Source organism: Dinoponera quadriceps, unplaced genomic scaffold (assembly GCF_001313825.1).
Source record: "Dinoponera quadriceps isolate SergipeBrazil2010 unplaced genomic scaffold, ASM131382v1 scaffold1492, whole genome shotgun sequence".
In the NCBI taxonomy this organism is placed as follows: Eukaryota; Metazoa; Arthropoda; class Insecta; order Hymenoptera; family Formicidae; genus Dinoponera; species Dinoponera quadriceps.
Window position 1 is genome coordinate 193,197 of NW_014555562.1, and position 22,577 is coordinate 215,773.

The 22,577-nt window shown below is 37.7% G+C and overlaps 1 protein-coding gene across 4 annotated transcripts in view; it reads left to right on the forward strand.

Annotated features, from left to right (window-relative positions):
* LOC106744645 (longitudinals lacking protein) overlaps positions 1–22,577 on the forward strand; it is a 47,291-nt gene that overhangs the window by 18,277 nt on the left and 6,437 nt on the right. Inside the window, exons 7-8 of one of the 4 annotated variants that reach the window (XM_014619568.1) lie at positions 18,464–18,778; positions 20,514–20,590. The exons of the other annotated variants lie outside the window; for them this stretch is intronic. Of the exons in view, the coding sequence (XP_014475054.1) occupies positions 18,464–18,778; positions 20,514–20,575 (377 nt within the window). The 3' untranslated portion in view covers positions 20,576–20,590. Of the gene's footprint in view, positions 1–18,463; positions 18,779–20,513; positions 20,591–22,577 lie in introns of those variants that run through there. 4 annotated transcript variants of the gene reach the window in all.

Here is a 22,577-nt window from a genome sequence, read left to right on the forward strand (position 1 = left end):
TATATATATATATATATATATATATATATATATATGTATACACGTACTTCGTACATATAATATGCTTAACATTATTTATATAATACTGTTTTTTTTCCACTCGATTTCGCCTACACACACATATATATATATATATACATACACACATATATATATATATACATATATATATATACATATATATATATATACACATAATATATATATTTATAAAGATTACGTATAAACATATTTACATCGTTGTCATTATTGTTCATGGTATTGTACTTACTCGTTACTGAACTCTCGTTGTTGTTGTACCATGCCATGTCACAATTTTGCTCTGTATTTGCTCCCTTTCTCTGTGTTCTTTGACCCGCCCCAAGTGTCTAGGTAACGATGATGGAGAAGAGCTCGAGAGGTCAGTGCGAAGACGAGAGGGACGGCAGGGAGAAGCTCGTTGGCGGCTACGGTCGTGCAATTTCTCGACCGGAGCGATGTATAATACGGCTTCTCCCGGGGGTCACCCTCGAAAGAAGAATTCGATCCCGTAAGAAGAGAGAAGAGATCGGTAAGCGTGCCCTTTGCGCGTTTGCCGGTTCGCTGAGTTACAAGAGTTCCGAGGAACAAATTTTGCGTCTTCGTCGGCCGATTTGCCGCGAAGGCGTGTTCGCGGTAATCGCGACACGTATCGCGCTCTTCTGTTTTCTTTTTCTTGCGTTTCATCATTTTTTGATCGCTATTCTGCACAGAGACACGATGGTTTTTCTCATTCGGAAGTCATTTTTGCGACATTCTCGTTCGTTTGTTCGAGCTGGTATCTCAAAACTGATTTTGGAGTGGAATCGACGTATCTCGAAGGTTTTACGAGTGTGGCGATTGAGTCACCAAAATTACGCGTGGCGTTTAACACGTTAAGCGCCGCGGAAGTTCACGGGACTTCCCCGGTGAAATGTTCGTCATCGTTGAGAAACGCTGTATGAAAAAGCTCGGCTATCTGGAGACATTGGCGCTTAACGTGTTAAATCGATGCGACTTGTGCGCATTTTTACAGTATTTCGCATGTCGAATAGTACCCGTTCGTTCGTTTTTCGACGGGATGTTTTTTTTTTCTCTTTTTACCGTGTTCTCGCATTTTGCGGCGCGCGGTAAGTTTTCCATTCGATCCATTTTTCGCGCGTAGAGCAAAACTCTCGCACGTCGCGCAGCGCTTTTCGCATTCGCAAGAGAGAAGATCGAAGAAGGATACGCAGCCGTTTTTACTGGTAACGTATGGGTGGTAAGGTCTTGTTTAACGAGGTAATAAGAAAGGGAAAAAAGAAAGGATAATAATCCTAGCATTCAGGTAAAAAGGTAAATGCGAGCCAAAGTACTGGTCGACCTCGTATTATAATCGTAATCTCATGACCACTATATTCGCATAATTTATGCATACATGTATTTCGAGGGTCACGCATATTTAACACGTGCACGTAACTCGGTCGTTATCTGCATAATGGAGCGGTATGTGTTACGTATTGAACGTGTGTTCGACGGTATTACGAGTGAAAATAATCACGCTTGCAAGTCAGCGGTTCTTAATCGTTGGTAAGCTGATTAGAACCGTTTTTCGCAGGCGATAATCGTATTTTCATTTGCGATACAGATTTTTTTTCTTTCTATTGTACACTCTTCCCTTCCTTCGCAAACGGTGTGTTTGGATGAGAAGATGTGAGTGCGTGAAAGGAAGACTATATGTTCGATGAATGTCCGCAAACGTCCAATGTATGATCGGAATTGTTAATTTCAGCGTGTTGATGCATTTTTCTTATTTTTTCTTTTGTATCGTTTTGTGTTATTTCTCGCGGGGTATTATCGGTGATAAGAGACCGAGTTTCTCTCTTATTTTCTTCGGCAACGACGAGAAAAACCTAAGGCGATATAAAGGCTGGGATATGAAGAAACGATTTTTTACCTTCCATCGTTATTATTGGCTGCGTTTCATCAGAATTTCAGAGATCCTGTTTTTCTCATTACCGAGTTGGAGGAATGTTTTAATTTTCCGATTTCGATATGCAGTAAATTAATAGCGGACTCTGAACTTCAGAGAATTCGCGCTGCAGGAGTGCTCGGTTTTCTACTTACCATTTACGAGGAGTTTGAGAAATTATGATTCTGCGCCGTGTTTTGCTGAATTCAAGCTGAAGGTGTTTGGGAATAGCATCTTTTTTTGCTTTTCGCAACTTTCCGGTTCAGTTTGACTCTGTGATATTTGCGCATTGTTATTTTTCTTGAATCTCCGTTAATGGACTGTCGTCCATTTTGGCGACAGCGCAAGAAGAAAGAAGATTATGCGAGAAGAAGAAAGAAGCAGATGCTTTGGCGAATGAAGAGGGTCACGGATGACGTCGTTCGGTTTCCGAGACTCGTATTGAGACTTGGAAATAGGTAAACAATTTTGATCATGATCGAATCTTTGAAGATCTCCGATTTGTGGGATTTTCGGATCTCGAGAAAGATCGTTTATGTTTTATGTTGCTTTCTCTTCGCTTTTTTGTTTGTCTTTTCACTTGACACTTTTCGTTCGGCTCAGCCGAGGATATGTTCGCGATATGTATGTTCTCTCATCTGCAAGAACTTCAAACGAAGGTGGGTGTGTTCGAGTTCGAAGGTCTCGCTTTTTGAGCTTTCGAGTGAGAAGACGTCAAGATGTCTCAACGTGGACTGAGTATCGATTGGATGGTATAGTATTGGTAAATCTTTGGTAAATAGAGTAAGATTCGCATTTGCACTTATCGATTAATTTGATATATATTTGGTAAATCGTACTATAAGTTATCATAATCTAGATATAATCTGATTTGTGCCCGTATTTTCACATATTTTGAATTTATGTTTAACGCAATTTCTACATGCTCTTTTGACCGATTGATACAGATTTTTATCATTATACATGATACTCCAAACATACATGAGTCGAATTACATCGATTTCGCGCGATTCCTAAATGTTTGACTAGATTTTATAGATATGTTTTATTTCTATGGTCTTCTCAAATTAGGTAAGCGCAGAAATTACGATATCTTTCCTCGTGATATTTATATGAAAACTATTTTCTACGTGTGCAAGAGATTTGAACTCAATACGTATATGATGAATGATTTTCTTGTATGTGTTGGTTGAGTCGAGTGTATGTGTATATGAGACAATGATATATATCATGTATATAATGTGTTTATTTACAGAGAAAATTTGTTTATTGTTGTTCGACGCGTTTATCGCGGTGTACTTTATCGTTTCTGCTTTACGAAAATTTTCAATGGAATTTTTGAATTTTCGTATTGTTAAATAGTGAATTATGAACTATTGGCCGGATACTATATATTATTTCAAATTTTATTTTGTGTGGATCGGCATATGGCAGCTTTCAAGAATGCGCATTTTGCTTTTTTGAGAGCGAACTTCGTCAGAATTGGATAGTCGCAAGAATGTGGGTGCCACTTTCGTGATGAACTACACTGGTGTTCGCATGGTAAAAGGTAAAAAGGTATGATACTTGCGTAAGTATTTAGTCTTGTGTGTTGTATCGGTACGCAAGACGCTCTTCCACTATACTTACATACATATATTTTTGGCAGAAATAGAATGCGTATACGATATTGCAATGCGCGGTTTTCGTAATATTTTAATTTCAAGCAGCTAAATCTTTCGATAGTTATCGAAAAACTTAGTTTCACAAACATGCAAGTGGTTTTGAAAATATTACATCTGCTATAACGTAGATATCAATATTTTTGATACATTCTTGCGAGATTTATAAATTGTGAGACATTACTATTTCTGCCGTTATAATAATTTTTATTACATATGCTACATATATATATATATATATATATATATATATTTATATATATAAAAGATATTCTCTTGGCACGTTTCTCCGATTATTTTTTTTACTTACATTTTGTCGAAATTATCCCATCAGGTGTCGTATTCTGAAGTCGTCATTAATTGTCTCATGCATTCGGGATACGATGGATGGAACAATTTTTCATTATCTACGTTGTGACAAGCGATGGACATTTCAATGACGTTTGTCAATCGGTAAATTTTGACAAATTTGTTTCACAATTCTCATCGATTCGGCGCGTTTCGATCGGAAGATTGCTTTTTCCGTTGATCTTATCACGTGAATTTGATTCACCCAAACTCGTTTAGCGAGAAAATTGCGCCACGTTCGCCATTGAAAGTCGCGCAATGATCGCTAAACGAAGACAAATTATCGCACCGTTGACGGTGTTTATCCCCCTTCCTCTTTTCCCCCCGCCCCCCTGCCTTTATCCTTGGATATCTCTTTGTTCCTGTTCCTATCTTGCACATTTAAACTTTTCAGCTTCTCGACGTGTTACGGGTTGCGTTAAAAATGTTCGGTTAAAGACTGGGCTCTGTCCCCCTTCACACGTCTTTCGTAATTACGTCATCCTTACACGAGTCACGATGTGTGAATGGAATGTCTAAATTTGAGTGGTTCGGTTCACAAAACGGGGGGGGGGTGTAAAGTTACGTTGTTGAAGTTAATCGCGCGCATGCAAAATTGATAAGATCGCGAGATTGTTGCAAGCCGCATTCTTGGATTGGTCGGATTCTAAGGCGCCAGATTACGAGCGATCTATCGACTGTGGTTCTTGCACTGCTCGCGATCGGAGGGGGTGGGAATTTTGTTCATGTTCGTTAGCGAGAATTATAGGGAGCCTCATCGCCATGTTACATATAATCGACATGTAATTAAATGAGCGGGGTTAAAATAATTGTTTCCCGATTCGCACGGAATTTCCGTTTCTCGGTAACACGATGGATTCAGCAGGTTTGACTAACGGATTTTTCTTAAAGCTGTTCGATAAAACTTTTGAATATCTCAGTACGCGTTATATATGGACACACAAAGGAGCATTCGGTTATTTGACGAAGAGCGACGCAAATAATGGCAAGATTCCGTTTCACGCATCAACTGTGTCGCTCTTCGCGGATACCGAATGACGCTGAGATACTTTTTGCGAGATCGAGTTGCGCGATATCGAGAATACGTGATCAACAGTTTTAATGAAAACCACGTTAGGAAGTGCCGCAGGATGTGTGAAAGATGTGTGATTTCTGTGAAACAAGCGTGGGAAGCGATTTGCATTCTCGAGGAAAGTGGCACCGCGTTTGTACTTGCACGCACACCTTTTCCACGAAAATTCAAATGAGTATCCTACGCGAGCTGCGATTTTTAAAACTGGTAGTAAACTCGTTGCGGGTCTCGCAGAGGTCTCAAGCCCATTTTAAATCTCGAGCTCTACGCGAGTTCACAGAAAATCGCATCCTCTCGCCATTTGATGGATCCCTTCGATCATCCGATTCTATTCGTTGCACGCAGGGCTGGATTTAATCGCTTCGCACCCGAAAGTACAGGCTCTCGTGAAATCGCGATCCTTTTTTGATCCCCTCGTTGTTCACGAACATGTAAACCGCGAAATTGACTGCTCGCCGCTGATAACGACGTCCGTGACTGACGCAAATACGACTTCGGCAAGTACAGGGCGCATTTACACGCACGAGACGGTCCTGCAACCGTCACGTTTCAACACACTATTGACGTTTACGTAACGGGCAACCACAGACATACAGACTCCGTATTAGACGCTTCCGCGGAGCGACGAAGAGTAGCTCGGCCACCACGTCGCAATCATTGCCGTTCTACTAATCATTGCTGCGCAGCGATCGTTATTAGCGCTGCAATGCTTTGCGCGGGTGACGACTGCGACCGATTGCTCCTCGCAGAAGCAGCTAATTCCGATGGGTGTTCGGTTAAAAGCGACGATTCTCTCTCTCTCTCTCTCTCTCTCTCTCTCTCTCTCGAAAAAAAAAAAAATCTCGCGTTCTTACGTCTCGATCTTATCCGACCGCTCTTTATCTCGACGATTTAATCCGTATCTTTGCGATATTTGTTGTACGAGACTGGACGAGACAGAACCAGACTTGTAATCTGTGATGACGGAATATGCCGGTTGACGACGTTAGGCGTGTATGCTCGCGCGTCAGGGACCCACACGGTGTTTCAGAGTCGGTTCTCCGGTATCGTTGCTCACGCTGTGACCGACGTTATTCGGTCCAGTACTCCCTGGACAGACACCTGCGGTACGAGTGCGGAGTGGAGAAACAATTCGTCTGCGGGACCTGCCATCGTCGCTTCACCAGGTTGGACATCATGCGGGTGCATCAGAAGAGAACGGGCCATCATGTGGCGCCCTACTTCAGGGGTCGGATGTCCGAATCGAGCCAGGACTGCGCGGAGGCTGTGGTCCGGAGGAGATACGCGAACGAGGGTCATTGGCAGCGACAGTAGCGGCAGCAACAGCAAAAGCGGCGGCAGCTTGTCGATTCATCGTAGTCTTTCTCCTCTCCGCTCGTGTCGTCCAATTTTCTCTCTTTGTCGGGTACTTCGGCGTCGTCCAGAAAGATGAGGCGTCCACGTCGTCGCGACGCCAAGCACGAGTTTCCCCGTCTGCGTGACTTGCGCTCGTGCACTAGGTAACAAATTCAAGATATTAGTCTTTCTTCTCTTGTGATTCCTCGTAGTTTCGTCGAACGATCGATCGTCGTTGATTGCTTTCCATGGGTGCGATGCGACGTTTGGTCGCTCGACGGAAACCGGGAATCACGGGGTTGTATGAGCTTCGAGTCGGCCTTCGAGCGGTAACTTCAGATTTTTCAGGTTTATCCTTGATTTCTGTTTTTAAGTTGCTTGCAATTACTAAATTTCTTTTGTTTGTACTGTGGAGAAGCCGATTTGATACTTCGTATATCTATGAATGACTAGTGTTACTTCTTGAAGGAGTTATTTAGCCGAGAAGCGCATGTTGATTAATTCAAGAAATGAAAAATCATTTCTTGAATTTAAATGAATCGTCTTGGCTCGTGACGCGTGCGATATTGCTGCTACGTTCGGTCAAATTTATTCTTCGAGACATTCCTGGTATCTCTTAGGTTAATTCAAGATTTTTTGTTTTCTCTTTATCGATTCGATTGAATTCACATTGTTTCTTTTAATTATCGACGTTTTTATACATAACAATCGAGACGGTAGAGAAATCAAAATAGCGAATTTGATGATTTTATTTACAGAAAATTTGTTATAATTCAAATATACTTTTTGAATATAAATATTTTGTACAATTATTACTGTACATAAATATTTTTTCTGTAAAAGACGGGTCCAAATCCAAAATTGTAAGAGGCAAGCCCGGGAAGAGTAAACGTCTCGTGAATATAATCGGCGTTATTGATCACTTTTGTAAATCGGTCCGTGAAAAGCGATAAGCGGCGTTTAATCGCCGATCATTGTTACAATAAATGGCTAATTGTTGCGAAATGTCAACCAGACGTCTGTGTTGTAGTGATGTTTTCACTTTTTTCTTGTTTATTTCTATCTGGAAATAGTATCTAATAGTTAATAGACGGTCTGCGAGTGCGCTCGAGATACTCGAGATTCCTCACGATTTTTATTCTTTCGTAAAATCATCCTTTGAGTGATACTTTCACACGACTTCGAGTTCTGCGTGCTCACTCGCCGGCCGCACGAAATTCTCTTTATTCGAGCTTAACTGTCTGTCTAACGACAATAAGTTCGTAATTTGCGAGTTACGATTAAAGAACAAAATAGGAAGACGAGGAAACAGTCGTGTCCAGGAACTTCGTCACGTCGTTGTGAAAATCATTTATTTTTCTCCAATCGGGAATTTTTGCAACATCTACGATTTCCAAATGTGAACGTTGCAGGCGAATATATACTTTCGATGATTTATTTCATCGTCAGATCAGCTGGTAGAATATTAGAAAATCTCATCGAGATTTTCACCACATTTTGATCGACACGGATTTGTCACCGATGTGTCATCGTTTCTTCTTTCGTTGTCTATTGTTCCGTGTGTTCGCGTCTCAGCCGATCGATTTATTGCTCTCCACGATGTGATAATTAAGCCTTCTGAATAATAATTTAATAATGTAAACACTTTCGGCTGATGCGCGTGCACGAGTACGCGTTGTCTCTTCACGTCCTTCTCATTCGTTCATATCGATCACGCCGATCTGCATCCAGTGTGTCTCCTGACACCCGTCAATGCGAATCTACGACGATGGACCAGTGCAAAGAAGAACAAATAAAGAAACTTTTGAGCAAAAGCTCCTTGTTTCTCGTTTTCATTACGCAATACCCTTTACCTAGCTTTTCAGGTATACTATATCATACGGCTTATGAAGCATTTTCATGTTACTAACTTAGACGTGGTGAGCTACTCGAACCTTCATATCATTGAAATTTTCCACGAAGAATCTCACATTATCTGATCGTCACTCTCAAGAGATTATTATTTGAATGTTTTCTTAACAATTGAATTGGTCTCTTCAATGTCAAGTAATCTTTGAAGAATCACTTTGAAACTATATCTAAAATCATCATTATCCCCTTTGAATATGCACATCTCTTTTTGTACGAATGACCGGGAAACATAAAATTTGTGTGCGATAGCACACACGGGAGGATATTTTAAAATGATATTGTACTAACACATTATTCGTCTCAAAACATTTTAGAATAACTGACGACTGCGAGACCGAGTTTTGCGCGCGGTTTCATAATTGTTTAACATGTTATAATTGATTATTAACCGAACATAAAATGCACACCATGTAGAGAGAAAAAGTTTCGAAAATGCGGCAAGGGGGAGAGAGAGAGAGAGAGAGAGAGAGAAAGACACCTCGTGTTGTACTTGCAAGAAAAGTTCTAGAGAAAAGAATCCATGAGAAATTGAACGTACCTTGTCGAATGCGCACATAGAGAGAGAATGTTCGAGGTGATAGTTGGCCGATGATGATGCTTGCAGCTGCCACGCGCTGTTGGTTGCAGTCGACTACTACTGGGCTGCGTCGGCAACCCATAGCAGATTACTGCAGACTCTCCTGTCCAAGTTGCGGTCGCAGCTACAAGTATCGAAGCGGTCTGCTGGGTCATATCACCGAGTGTCTCTCGAGACGAGAGAAAGTGGACGTTGATTTTCGTCAGCGGCAGGAACAGCAGGAATGGCAGCAACGTCATCTTCATCATCATAATCGCCATAAGCAGCAACAGCAAGGAGATCGCTCGTACGAGCGGCAGCAACAACCGCATCAGTCGATCACCTCGAAGGACGTTCGACTGCTATACAAGTTCTGGACACCGTAAACGTTTGTAGCTCGCGGATAAATAAAACGGATAAATAAAAAACGACAGTCAAGATTTTCATGTCCGTCGCGTTAAATTGGCTCTTCTTGAATTTCATCTTCAACTGCGTCACGGCAGAGATACCCAAATTTTCCTAACGTAGGTCGTAAGATCCCACGTTTCTTGTGGTAGCTATCCGGTTTTTCAATTTTCACTGTTTTTCTTGCTACTCTCTTGGCGAAAGTAGATGGTTGGTCGTTAATTGCCGATTTTCTTATTTTTGTTTAACGTGTCGCTTCGAGAATCTTGAACGAAGTTGTCTTGTTTAGGTACGAAGTACTTTATATATATATATATATATATATATAAAGTACAGGGTATTTAATCCCGCGAAATGTTCAAATTTTCACTTTATAAGTATCGGTTGATTATGAATATTAGTTGATATTGTCAAAATATATGTTAATAATACGTATATAATACATATTGCACGTATACAGTTTCAATTAATTATTAACTTTTACTTTGTGCCTCGTTCAATTTTTTCTACTTTTTCTCTTATTCCTTTAAATATACGGAACAGAGAACGCTTCCGTGCGTTAAAATAAAAATCTATAAACTTCCTTGTAAAACTAAGTAAATTGATAAATTAAACTGAATTCCAGATTTGCTGAATCAGCTTATAAGGGTGCTGTAGAAAGGACGAGAGAATTATGTGTAAAAAAAACGAGGAATACAGTTTGTTCGATCAAGCTCGATATATGGTATATACATATATATTTTCAGTAATATATGTACAATTTATAAAAAAGAATTGACTTTATAAATATTATTAAAACGGTTTAAAGCTGATCTTCGTTAACTAAGCGGATGTGCCATCCCGGTGCACGTTGTTGTTATTGCAGCGTTTTTTTGTACATAATTCGTTCTATTAATATCTGATGAACGATGAAATAAATGAAGTCTCGGTAATGACTGTTGATGATGTATATTGCATGCTGACATTTTGTCATCCAGCCGAACGTGAGCTTCGTGATTGTCAATGTAGCGAATAAATGTCGCCGGTTTAAAGCAGAGGAAAGTAGAGGCAACGTCTCGAGCGTCTCGCCGAAGGGTTATCATCCTCTTCCGAATCATTGTTGCGACAGAATATCGCGTAACTTCAGCCAGTGTTACATTCATTCGTCGTGGATATGTGTTGGGTGAAACAATACCAGGAGGCATACTTTACGTTGGGTTGTATTAATTACATCACGGGTGTAAAAATGGACGCACTAATAAGAGCAGCTCATTTTGGTGCAGCATGTAAATAACAACAGCCCGAAATAACGAAGACTGTGCACGAGGGTCTGCTTACGTGAAGGGAGAAATAAACTGAACGTTTTTTCGGACAATAACATGTGTTTATGTGTATTATTGAAATTACATTTCTTGCACTTTGTTTCTATATATAATAACTAATATTGCTCTATTCAAAATTTTCACTTGTCCCCTTTGAACATTCGTAATGCGCACTATTGTCGCGACGTTCTTAGTATGCGGTATATTTTTTCTCTTTGAAGATAATATATAAAAAATATATACTTCTGTTTTATTTTATCTCTCTTTCTCTGTCTCTCGAATAAACTCAGAAATATAACCAAACAAATCGAATACCTGTTGTATTATTTTTAGCGTAATCAAGTTTCCATTGTTGTGCAGCTAAATATTTTGTCACATGCATTGATATATATATATATATATATATATATATATATATCAATGCATGTGACAAAATATTTAGCTGCACAACAATGGAAACTTGATTACGCTAAAAATAATACANATATTATCTTATTAATTTAGCCACATAGATATTTCCCAATAAATGTGATATAGCATCTTACAATTCGACATATTTAACGTCAAACGTAGTCGTACGGTATCAAGTTTGATTTGTCTCATATATGAAGTTATTCCAGCCTAAGAATCAGATTCTTAGTGTTGTAAATGATGCGCGGTCAGTGTACCGAGTCAAAGAGTACACGAGAGGATTGAACGCGTGACTGGAATCATTCCCGGTCCCGCGACTTCCTGGCGAGAGTGGAGCTTTTTGCACAGTCTTCCCCTGGAGCGAGCTTAATTCAGTATTGTCCACACGCTTGGTTCGAGCTTATTTTCCTCCGTCGACGAGAAAGAATCACTGAAACAAGAACGCAAGAGAGAGAGAGAGAGAGAGAGAGAGAGAGAAGGGCGGGATTATAGGGCGCGGTGTCTCAGCCGAGTGTGTTTTGTAGTTTTTGGCAATAAAAGAGACCCGCGCGAATGCGGAAGGGCTCGTGGTACGTACGGCCGGAACCCGTATGATGTAAAAGGCCTACATGTGTGCTTGCAGTCAGCCCCGCGACGGCGTTCGTCCCGGCCGGCGGCGGCGATCCGCGATTTCGGTGCCTAATGTGCGGACGAGGATACAGGACAAAATCGTCCCTGACTCGGCACTCCAGGTACGAGTGCGGTCGCCTTGGCTCCAGGTACACCTTCACCTGCACCCTTTGCGGCAAGTATTTCTGCAGGCCGGACCACCTCAAGCAGCACATCCTCAACATCCACGGGGGCGCCATCCCCAAATAACCGCGGCTGTTGTACCTCTCCTCCTTCGGCACGTAGGAAGCAGCATCCTCGATCGCTGTTAGTTCGTTCTGAATTCGTTGGTTCGAACGTTAGCTGACGACGTGGTTCCGGGCTGCTGCGGGATTGGGGAGGAACATCTATACCACACTCCGAGAGGAAAGATTTTATATTTTTATTACGAAAGAGTGTGCAAATGACAAGAGCAGTTGAATCAAATTCAACTTTGAATTCGGGTTGAAGTCGGGAATTGCTTACGAATTTCGGGAACGTTTTTATGTAAATTATTGTTTATGTGGTGCCAAACTTCTATGATGCAATTTATAGCCACATACATGTGTCATTGAACCTGTGCTTTCGCGTCTTTCAATTAACTGAGTTACCTTAGATGACTTTTTCGAATAGTTTCCACATGAAATTGCACATGTGACGTTTCAAGTTTTATGTTAGAAATGATTTTTTCCCCGTTGTTTATCGTGAAGTTTTATATTTTAGTCGTATTCTTTTTGCTTTTATTTTTTTTATTGTCCAAAGGAACACCAAAGGGAATTTTTGTTCTGGATTAGGAGTAGAGAGTTTAGTTATTGCTATTGTATATGACCTTACGACTTATATTACTTATTTTATTTTTACTAGAAAACTTCTGCTTATAAATATTTCTTAACGATTAATTTGAATCTCAAAGCATGTAAATATTTTCGTTTCGAAATCGTGCGTATTCTCTAACACTATACTGGACATTTTTTCGATTACGTTTAAATTTTTTTCAGTCACATGCGGATACTACGTTCCTGAATCTTACGTTCTTCAGTTTTGCGGTATAGCAACATCAATTCGTTGTTAGTACTAATAATTTTTTTTTATGTGTTCCAAGACGTAGTATATCTAGTTGTAAATGCTCAATTAGATTTTTTTCTTTATATGTGACGAGATGTTTAATGTATAGAACCGAAGATAAGTGAAATGCGGTGAAGTCAATTAATGATTGTCGCGTGTATGTTCCGTTATACACGTTTGTGCGCGTTTATAGGGATGAACTGCCAAATAGCCTGAACGTGAATGCCAAATGACTAATATTCCTATTTTTCTAGTGCAATATACACGTTTAAGTTATTTTATATAGGTATACATGTGTGTGTATGTGTGTGATAGGCAAATACATGTGATGGATTAATGTATCAGCGCGAGCAGAGTCTAGAATAAGACTATTATCCACGTGGTGGTATAGAAGCGAGTCCCTCGCGTCTATTTCTGCTTTTGTTGAATTTTTCCAAGTGTGATATAATAATTTACTTTTATATCTAAACCGCTGTAAGTTTTTGAAGTAATAAAAAAGGTACTAAATTAAACACATGGCAGTTCGCAACGTTTTGCGGTGAGGTGCGGAGCCGGTCTTCGGCTGATTTGAGATGCATTAAAGCGAGTCAAGTCTATGTGGATAACATAAGCGAAATAAAGAAGGGCGGCGGGGAAGGGGAATATTTTGTTTATACCGAGTCACGACGCGTGCAACGATTGCATATGCGTCATCGAGAAAGAAATCATCCAAATGCATCTCGATATTATCTTTTTAGAAAAGTTCACCGTGAAATATCGCGAACTCTCACGTTCTGGATATTTACACTTTATTTACAAGTTATAGAATTAATATATGGTATTTTTATATGGCTCTCATTGGAGTGGTGCAATGTGCAGGTTTCGGTTTTTTTCTTTGAATTAATATATTGAAAATTTAAGGAATCGTTCTCGTACCGGGTATACGATGATTTGAAGTTTCAGCAGATAGAAAGCTGAGACGTTAGAATAAATACATATTTTGATTTATTGGAATTTTCTTTTATCGGAGGCGTTATTTAAATGTGCCGATCGCATATATAGAAAAGCGTGTCTTTGAGGGCGACAGACTATGATGTATGTGTGTGTACGGCGATTTTTCTGACGTATCTATATTTGAGGCTATAAACTATATGCGTATATGTTATTTTGATATATGTGAGAGGAACACATAAGAGGTTTACGTTGTTTTACAAGACATCGACACATGTATGTTACCGTTATTGTTGAGCACTGATTCTGCAGGTTGTTACTTATCGAACTTTATAAATTTTTATGGAATTTCAATAAAAAAAATAACATTAAGCAGTCTTCGTTTTTTAATTATTCATTGAATCTTCCTGGAATTGTCCTCCTATTCTTCAATCTTTTTTTCTTTATTGTATATGTTTGTCATATATTTATTTTCTTATCAAATAAAAGACAATGAATTGCTGTGACAATCAAAATCGTTTCCTAATACACTAAACACGATATTCGATTCGAAACAGTTGGCTTTCAAGTTTTATGATTTACTTAGCAAGGTAAGGCCTATATGGAATTTTTTAATCCGAAATAACGAAAATAGTTGCGTCGCAACAATATTTTACTTCTTTTTTGCGTCATAGTAATTTTTTAAAATTTTATACAGTTTTGTACGCGATACGAAAATGGGTCGATTGTAGATAGAAATTTTACAGGAATTGAACAAGCGATTGCTGAAGCATCTAGACGAGGCAGTTCTTAATTTGATGAAAGCTTAATAAAAATTTGTATTTTTATTGTTAAGAAAAAATTTTGAGAACAAATTTAATGACGAAATGAAATAGACTAGACAAGTTATGACTATCATTTTTTTTCGCTACTTCTTCTGAAAATATATTGCAAATATATTGAATGCACTTAAAATATTTTCTGCACATGTGTACACGCGTATAATAATGTTATTTTTTGCCTGTAATCACATACGTATTTTGTTCACCAAATTTAAAAGTTACTGGTACTCTTCACAATTTGCAGTGTAATTTTTGGCAATCAATTTTATGGTTTTTGAAAAGATTTCTTGGAGGAAAGACTTTTTGTCTTAGAAAATCTTCTTTTTCCTTTTTTATCTTTCATTGAGCACGACGTACACATTAAGTCAGCAAAAAAGCAACAGTCTTCAACAATGAAATAATCGTGCGAAAAGTTTTTTTCCGATATTTGTTTACTTTATTACTTGGAAATCTAAAGTGGGCATGGGCATTTACATTCCTCGTTGTTCCTCGGTGTTCTTCTTCGGTTCCCGGAGTAGATCCTCGCGAGGACTGACGTTACTTCGTTTTATGTTTCTTTGCAGACGTATCGTACGCGCTCACCACATTCGGCAAGCATCTGTGTTTGGAATGCGGCATACTGTACAAGAATCATTCGTCCCTGCGCAGGCACGTCAAGTATGCCTGCAGGTCGGCCAAGTTGAAATGCGTTTGTAAGCTCTGCGGAAGAATCTACTCTAGGCCTAATACCCTCACCGAACACATGATCAAGAGGCATGCTCATCCGAATATGGACTTGGTGAATTGATAAGCGGTACCGCATGACGATCTCTCTCATCTCGTTTATCGTCCGGCAAGTCCTCGTCGATGAGGTCCGCGTTATATTAAGAAGTTCTTGGTGCAAACGAACTTCAACTACGATTATTTGTTCAGCTAGTTGTTAATGTGCTCTTATTTACATCTCCGAAATTTCAATTTGTTTTATCTTGCGTTATATTTTGATATTTTTACTTTAAGAAAGAATTTGTTTTTGTAAATTTAATTCGTACAATACTCTTCATAGGGATGATCAACCGGGAGCATTGCCTACGATATGTCTGATGCGTAATTATGAATCGAGTAAAATCTCGAAGATATAACTCGATGAAAAGTCCGAAATTTTTTTTACGAACGCAAAATAATATATAAACGATTGTTTATAAACGGAGCATTTGGACGGAGTCCAACGGAGTTAAAGCGTTTTCATAAGTTAGAACAATCTGTTAAGCGTTAAAAAGTTAATCGGAAAATTGTTATTATTTATTCGCAGAAAGCGGTTATTTAAGATACGAACGAAAATAACACATGTAATTTGGATAAATTTTAGTTTCGAATAATTATGCTATGTGTGTTTCTACGTTGTTTTAATAAATTAATGAAATAACAGATGTGCATCGCATTATGCAAATTACTAATTTTCGTGTATCGCCATATTTTAGTGCTTTTGATATAAATCAATGTCGACGTGTGTGTTTGCAAAGCAGATACTCCTTACCACAGTTTGCACAATTTGTTCCATGTAAAAAACAATATTTTCGACTTTTGTATTCGCGCGCGCATGATTCAACTAAAATCGACTTCCATCTCACACTCTTCCTTCACTTCACATATATATATATATATATGTGTGTTTTCTAATTTCGTTTATCAGAAACTCATCCACCGAAGATCGGCATATTTCACAAGCAAGAAGACTGCGAACACCATCGAGTATGTTTATAATAATGATAATAATAATATATCTTATTTTTCGAGGTTTTATCACGGTAACTAAACAAATTCTGAAAAAGAGGCTCACAGTTATTCGTCACTGAAGATCATGGCGATGGCGACATACGAAGAACTCACTTTAAACCACGAGTCATTCATTTAGAGATAATGCCTTCTCCCTTGGTTTAACACTGAAATATTCGTGTCCAGAAGATTATTACGTTTTTAGTAATGGGATAGTAGTTGTGTAGTATACCCGACTTCTGGAAGATCGCGTAAGGATGAAAGAAAGAAATAGATAGGGAAAGAAAAGGGGGGAGAGAGAGAGAGAAAGAGAGAGAGAGAGAGAGAATGAGAATAAGAGAGAAATATACCTTGCTTGCATGCTTCGAGCGCTCGCGAAAGTGAATTGTGAGACTCGCGTCATCCACAGATCGCAACATTCACACGTTTGTTTCCTTTCGGACCTGCTTGCAGCATACTGGAACGAATACTCGCTGCTCCAGGACCCTCTGATCTTCCACCAGTCGTTCGACCGACACCAGCCGCAGCAACAACAGCAGCTTCCATCTTCTTCGCAAGGTCACGTCTGCAAGGATTGCGGCAAGACCTACAAGCAGCGGAACGCTCTCTGGCGGCATTACAAGTATGAGTGCGGCAAGAGTCCCAGGTTCCAGTGTCCTTACTGCCGCTATCGGACGAAACAGCGTTCCAACATGTACTCGCACATCAAGCACAAGCACATCGGTCTCAAGATCTACGCGATCGACCTCGAAGCGGACAATTAAGCGCGAATTAGGCGCGAAAAGTGTAATTACTGGCCCTTACGTTGGTTTGTAGGACAAAATCGTGTATTTGTACGTTAGTACAGTTTTTATATTTTTAAACCGTGTGTTAGTTTTCGTAAAAGTAGATTAATGAGCTTGATGAGCTTCCGTTTAGACGAAGAAAAATTGAGAAATAATGATTCGTAATAGTAGACCTACTTTCTACGATTTGTTGCTGATTATTGAAAATCTTCGTTCCGTGCTGTATACGATGAGAAATGACAGAAAAAAGAAAATGTATAAAATGCGACACTTCTTTGTTATTTGATAACAAATCATCGACGATATTTATTTATTTTAAGTAAACAATTGACTTGTGCAAGTAAAAACTTAATGTTTATAAGTTTTTGTTAAACGTTGCAACCTTAATACTGAATTAGCTTTATTGCACTTTGGATTATTATAGAAAGTTGAAATAAAAAAAAATTATTCAAATATTTTATTATTATATATTTTTTATTATTATATATTTGTATCTCTTTTGCTTTCTCGTTATATACAGAAGGATCTAGAATCTAACGGTCAGTGTGCCAATAATGTCGAAATGTAGGTACGAAAATGTTTTATCAACAGATTATAACAGAAACTTGAAATATAAGAGATGGGAACTGCGCCAAACTCGATGTTGATATGTCAAGGTGTAAGAAAAGTTTGGCGATGTTTATTATTTTTTTATATTTATTTTATATTTCTTTTTTACATTTACAATTTAGCTACTCATGCGTTGCACTATTTGAGTTTGAATTTCGGGTCTGCTATATAAGACAAACCAATAATTTTTAGTACCTTGAGTATCTCCAGAACTATGGGACTAGAAAAAATTTCTACAACAAAAGTTGCACGGCAAGGAAGAGGAAGTCATCATATGGTAGTAATGGTTTTTTTGTAGATGGAATCCTCATAAATAAAATCTTATCTATTTTATGTAATTTCGAAGATATTTAAGGTATTAATTAATTATTTATCCATCCCTTGTAATCGTTTCAAGTATTTTACTGCTAAATATTTGAGATGAGCACGGCACAAAAAGAACGTCAATATGAATATCGTAAAACTGCTGAACCGGTGATGAAATATATTTCTTAAAAAATAACACTTTTAAATCGGTTAACGCAAACTAATTTTTAGTATAACTACAGATAGAAAGTTGAATACTGAAATAAAATCGGTGAGGTAATATCGGTTCTAGACATGTATCTAAATTATCTTTATTTTTCGACAAGAAATGTTTCTTCTTTCTGCTTGAACGATAATTACGGCGAAATAATTCCTAAAATATTGGTGAAGGGTGCAACAAAGCGGACGTGAATTATCCCATTGTACTAATCATTGCAGGAGGTATTCGATCTTCAGGTGTGTTTCGAGCATGCGAGCCCTAATATGTTGTTTCATCCTCTGTGCCTTTTTTCCTTACGAGTCACGAGTCAGTAATTAAAGATCTATCGTTATCAACTCTGCGACTGATCGTTCAATCGTTGCACCCTCTCGTTCAATTCTCTTGTTGTTATCTGTTGCAGCCTCATCACTCAACTGCTGTCACAACATCGGCGAATATCGTTGCCGCTTCTGCAACTGTCCGTACTCGACGTTGAGTCACCTGAAGCGTCACTTGACCATTGGCTGCTTCATGGACCCGTTCTTCCCGATCGAGTTGCGGCGCAATATGAATGAGTCCAGGAATTACGTGTGCCCGAAGTGCTCGCAGGGCTATAAGAACAAACGCACACTAGACACGCATCTGCGTACCGCGTGCGGCCACGAGCCTAAGTTTCAGTGCCCGTATTGCAGCCTGAAAAGCAAACATGGAAACAACATCTACAAACATATTAGACGTAAGCACAAAGGCGAGGATCTCTTCATGATAGTCGAGCAGGATAAGAAATAAATTTGACATTTTGTTTCCTTTTCTCCTCTTTTTTCTTTCTTCTTCGTCAATTGACTGACTTACTTAGTTTATACTTGCGTTTGTGTTGAGCGAACTGCAAGATGCGGTTGGTATTGTTGGGAGAAACGTTGAGCATGTTTGGAAGAAGTGGACGGGCATCCGTTCCTTAATCTTAATTTTTAGGGAGTTTCGTCCGACGGGGATTTCTGACATTTGACAATGAAACTTTCCAATGAAACGTACAAATCAACAATAACTTTGTAATGGATCGCTTAAAAAAACTGCGAACTCCCTTAATCTTTAATCGGAAATAATAAAAAGCGAAAAGGGATTAAAGCGAGGCACATTTCTGACTTAAGCGAATGTCTGATCTGATCTGCAATAATGAGTAAATCTCTAGTTGATATCGGATAAGTGATACTATAATTTGGCATAACTGCTAGTTATAGCATAATTTAAGGAGTGCACCAGGTTTTGATGAAATTAGTGATCTTATCTAAATAACGTCGAGTCTTTATTAAAGCCTGGTGTACGTAATGTCCGTGTTCGGATTGCAATTGGAAGTAAACGACAAATGAGTGACGAGATTTTTTGTTTTCTTTATATATTTTTTCTTTTTTCTAACACACACACACGCACGCACGCACACACACGTACACACACATACACACACACATCCACACATACAGAGGGTGTCTGGTATGTTTCATATACAAACGTGTGCAGATAGAAGTAGTTAAACTAAATAGAAAAGTTCTCTACTATTTTGCAAATAACACGCAAATTTCTCAGTTATTAATTAAAGAAACCTCTATATATGGCCATTTATATTAACCCTTTGCACTCGAGGGCTCCGGAGCAGAGCCATTTAAAATTTGTCTTCAAACTCGAGGGCTCTGCTATGGAGCAGATAGCAATGCAAATAGCAAGAGTGGAATATCCTATACACAATAGTTTTTACGATTTGTCTTTGTCCTTATGTTATGAACTGAAAGTTATTTGCATTGTCTCCATAGCGGAGCCCTCGAGTTTGAAGACAAATTTTAAATGGCTCCGCTCCGGAGCCCTCGAGTGCAAAGGGTTAATTAATAACTCGAAATTTTGCGTGGTTTACAAAATGTTAGAGGATTTTTCTACTTAGTTTAACCCCTTCTATTTGCACACGAGCGGTTGTACGATACATATTAGACACCCTGTATATATGTATATAATAAAATATTATATAATATATAAATATCCTACTTTAAAATTTATATGAGTATGTAAGGTTTAATTATTCAAACAATTAAGAAATTTTTCTTCTAACACTGCCGAAATTGTCGTCATAATTATGTAAGACTTTTGCTACCGGTATTATTATCACCTGTACCGTCACTTCAATTATTTATACTAGTTATAACTTTTCAGGGCATATCAAATAATTTCGATCGTCCGTATTGTGTATATTTTTTATAAATGTGTTTTCGTCGAATTGTCAGAAAAATAAAAGTTACATACTCAAAATGTGTCTTTTGATTCCTTTTAATTGTACACATGACACTTCGACAAATTATTTGTGTTGTGTCGTTGTGTTGTTTATGTTCAGGGTATTTTCAGCCTCGAGTCAACGTTACTTTTGGACTTCTCGGCATCGGTCATTGCTGTACGGATACTTAATTAATTCTGTTATCTTTTAATTTCAGATGATTATGATACCGTTACCCAAGAAGAGCAACGATCTACTGTTCGCAGAGTCATCTTTTAGCAAAAAACCCTCCAGGCAAAATGTACAATTATTAATGACAGACACGAATAGTAGGTATACGATGTATCTTAAATGTAGTTATATTATCTAATGTTTGATTTTATTCGTGTGATGCAACACATTCGTGTTGTAAAATGGTAAGATATCGAGACCATCTATTCACGCTATCAATTCTGCACTTCTTATTGAAAATATGGTATCTTCTGCAGCTTTATTGAAGAAAATGAATTGGCTTGTGTAATGTGTCGCTTCAAGATAGATGTCAATTGAAGAGAAATTATGAAAGAAACTGACAATCAATGAGAAGAATATATCCTGCACGATTTTTGTAAATTTGCCACATTGAATTGCGTCAATTGTGTATGTAATTTGCGTCTGTTGAATTCTTATTATAAAACTTATGCTGTATTATTTTTAAGTTATATTTTTAATATTATGGAAATGTTATTTTTTGAATATTCTTCTCTTTGGAAAATTATCTATTTTTTTGAGATAAATAATTTTTTTAATAATGTATATGATATGCAATTTTATATATTAAATCTTTTTTAACAAGAAATTTTTTAGAATATTTATGTTAAACATTTGATATTACAATATTTTTCACGTTAAAGGAAGTTCTATTTATAATGGTTGATCTATAATGGTTGACTGTTTTAAGGTAATTGCATAATGATATTAAAAAAGAACTATGCACGTCTATGTTAATGGTTATCATGTATTCGTCTATTCAATGATGTATTAATTATGGTTGTGGTATCTTTGTTTGTAGATTGGAACATATATGGTTTAAAATAGTATAGCTTTAATGTATCATATATAACTAGTGCGTTGTGTACATATTATAAAATTTTAATGGAATTTCGACGTATTCTGATTTCAGATCGCATATCAGACATAGAAGCGAAAAAAATCAAAACAGACAAAGATTTAGGGAGTTCTTTTGACAGGAGTGACATCTTACAATGGCATATTACAATGAAACATATATATGAGTGCAACACTTGCGGAAAATATTTTCAGAATCCACGGACTCTGAAATCACATAAGTCTAATGACTACCAAAGGTCATATGAGTGTGAACATTGTAAATCTAAACTTTCTTATTGTGCCAGTTACTATCGGCATAAGAAGAAATTTTGCAGTATACTACGGTACTGCAACAAAAAAAGATTATCATAAAGCAGAGATTACTTAAAACACTTATAATGTGCATAAAATCAATCATTCAAAATATTTAATTTACGAGAATTTATGATGTAATTTATTTATATTATTGAGAATCTAGTCATACTAAGACTAACATATTTAGTTTATTTTTACTACGCTAATTACAAATTTTATTAAAAATTATCAGTTGTTATCAAAGTTCTAAACATTATTTCTCGAAGAAGTTGAATATTTTCTTTTATGCCAAGTACGGTGCTTCATATTCGAAGAAAAAAATGTCAAAGCGATGTATGCATCAGTATATTATATTTGATTAGTATTAAGTGTTATTGTTAAGTTTGTTTATATCTCGCAATGCCGGCACAGTTTATACGTATGTGCAATCGTATCAAATTATGTGTTAAATTTCTATTATTTAATACGAAAGCAAATAGTATACCGTGCTTGTTTTCTTTCTCATTGCGAGTATATTGTAGACGAATGCTGCAAGCGCGCGCGTAACTGCTAAAGTTACATATTTCCAACTTATTTTACCAATTACCATACTTCTATTTTATTTATACGCATGAGATATGTTTTTCGGTTTACATTAATGAGTCTCCGATGAATCACTTGCGATCTGAATGAGTTCGATTACATACCGATGTGGTCTTATCATATCAATTATCAAATGTCATAAAATGCGGGACGATCACGTTTGGAAAGAAAATTTGTTGTATTTTATTTTTCCTATAGAACTTATAAGGCGTTAACAAAATAACAGAAAATAACGGACATTATGTTTAGTTTAGAGGGGGCCGATGAAACGCGACGTTGACCCCCCATTTAGCCA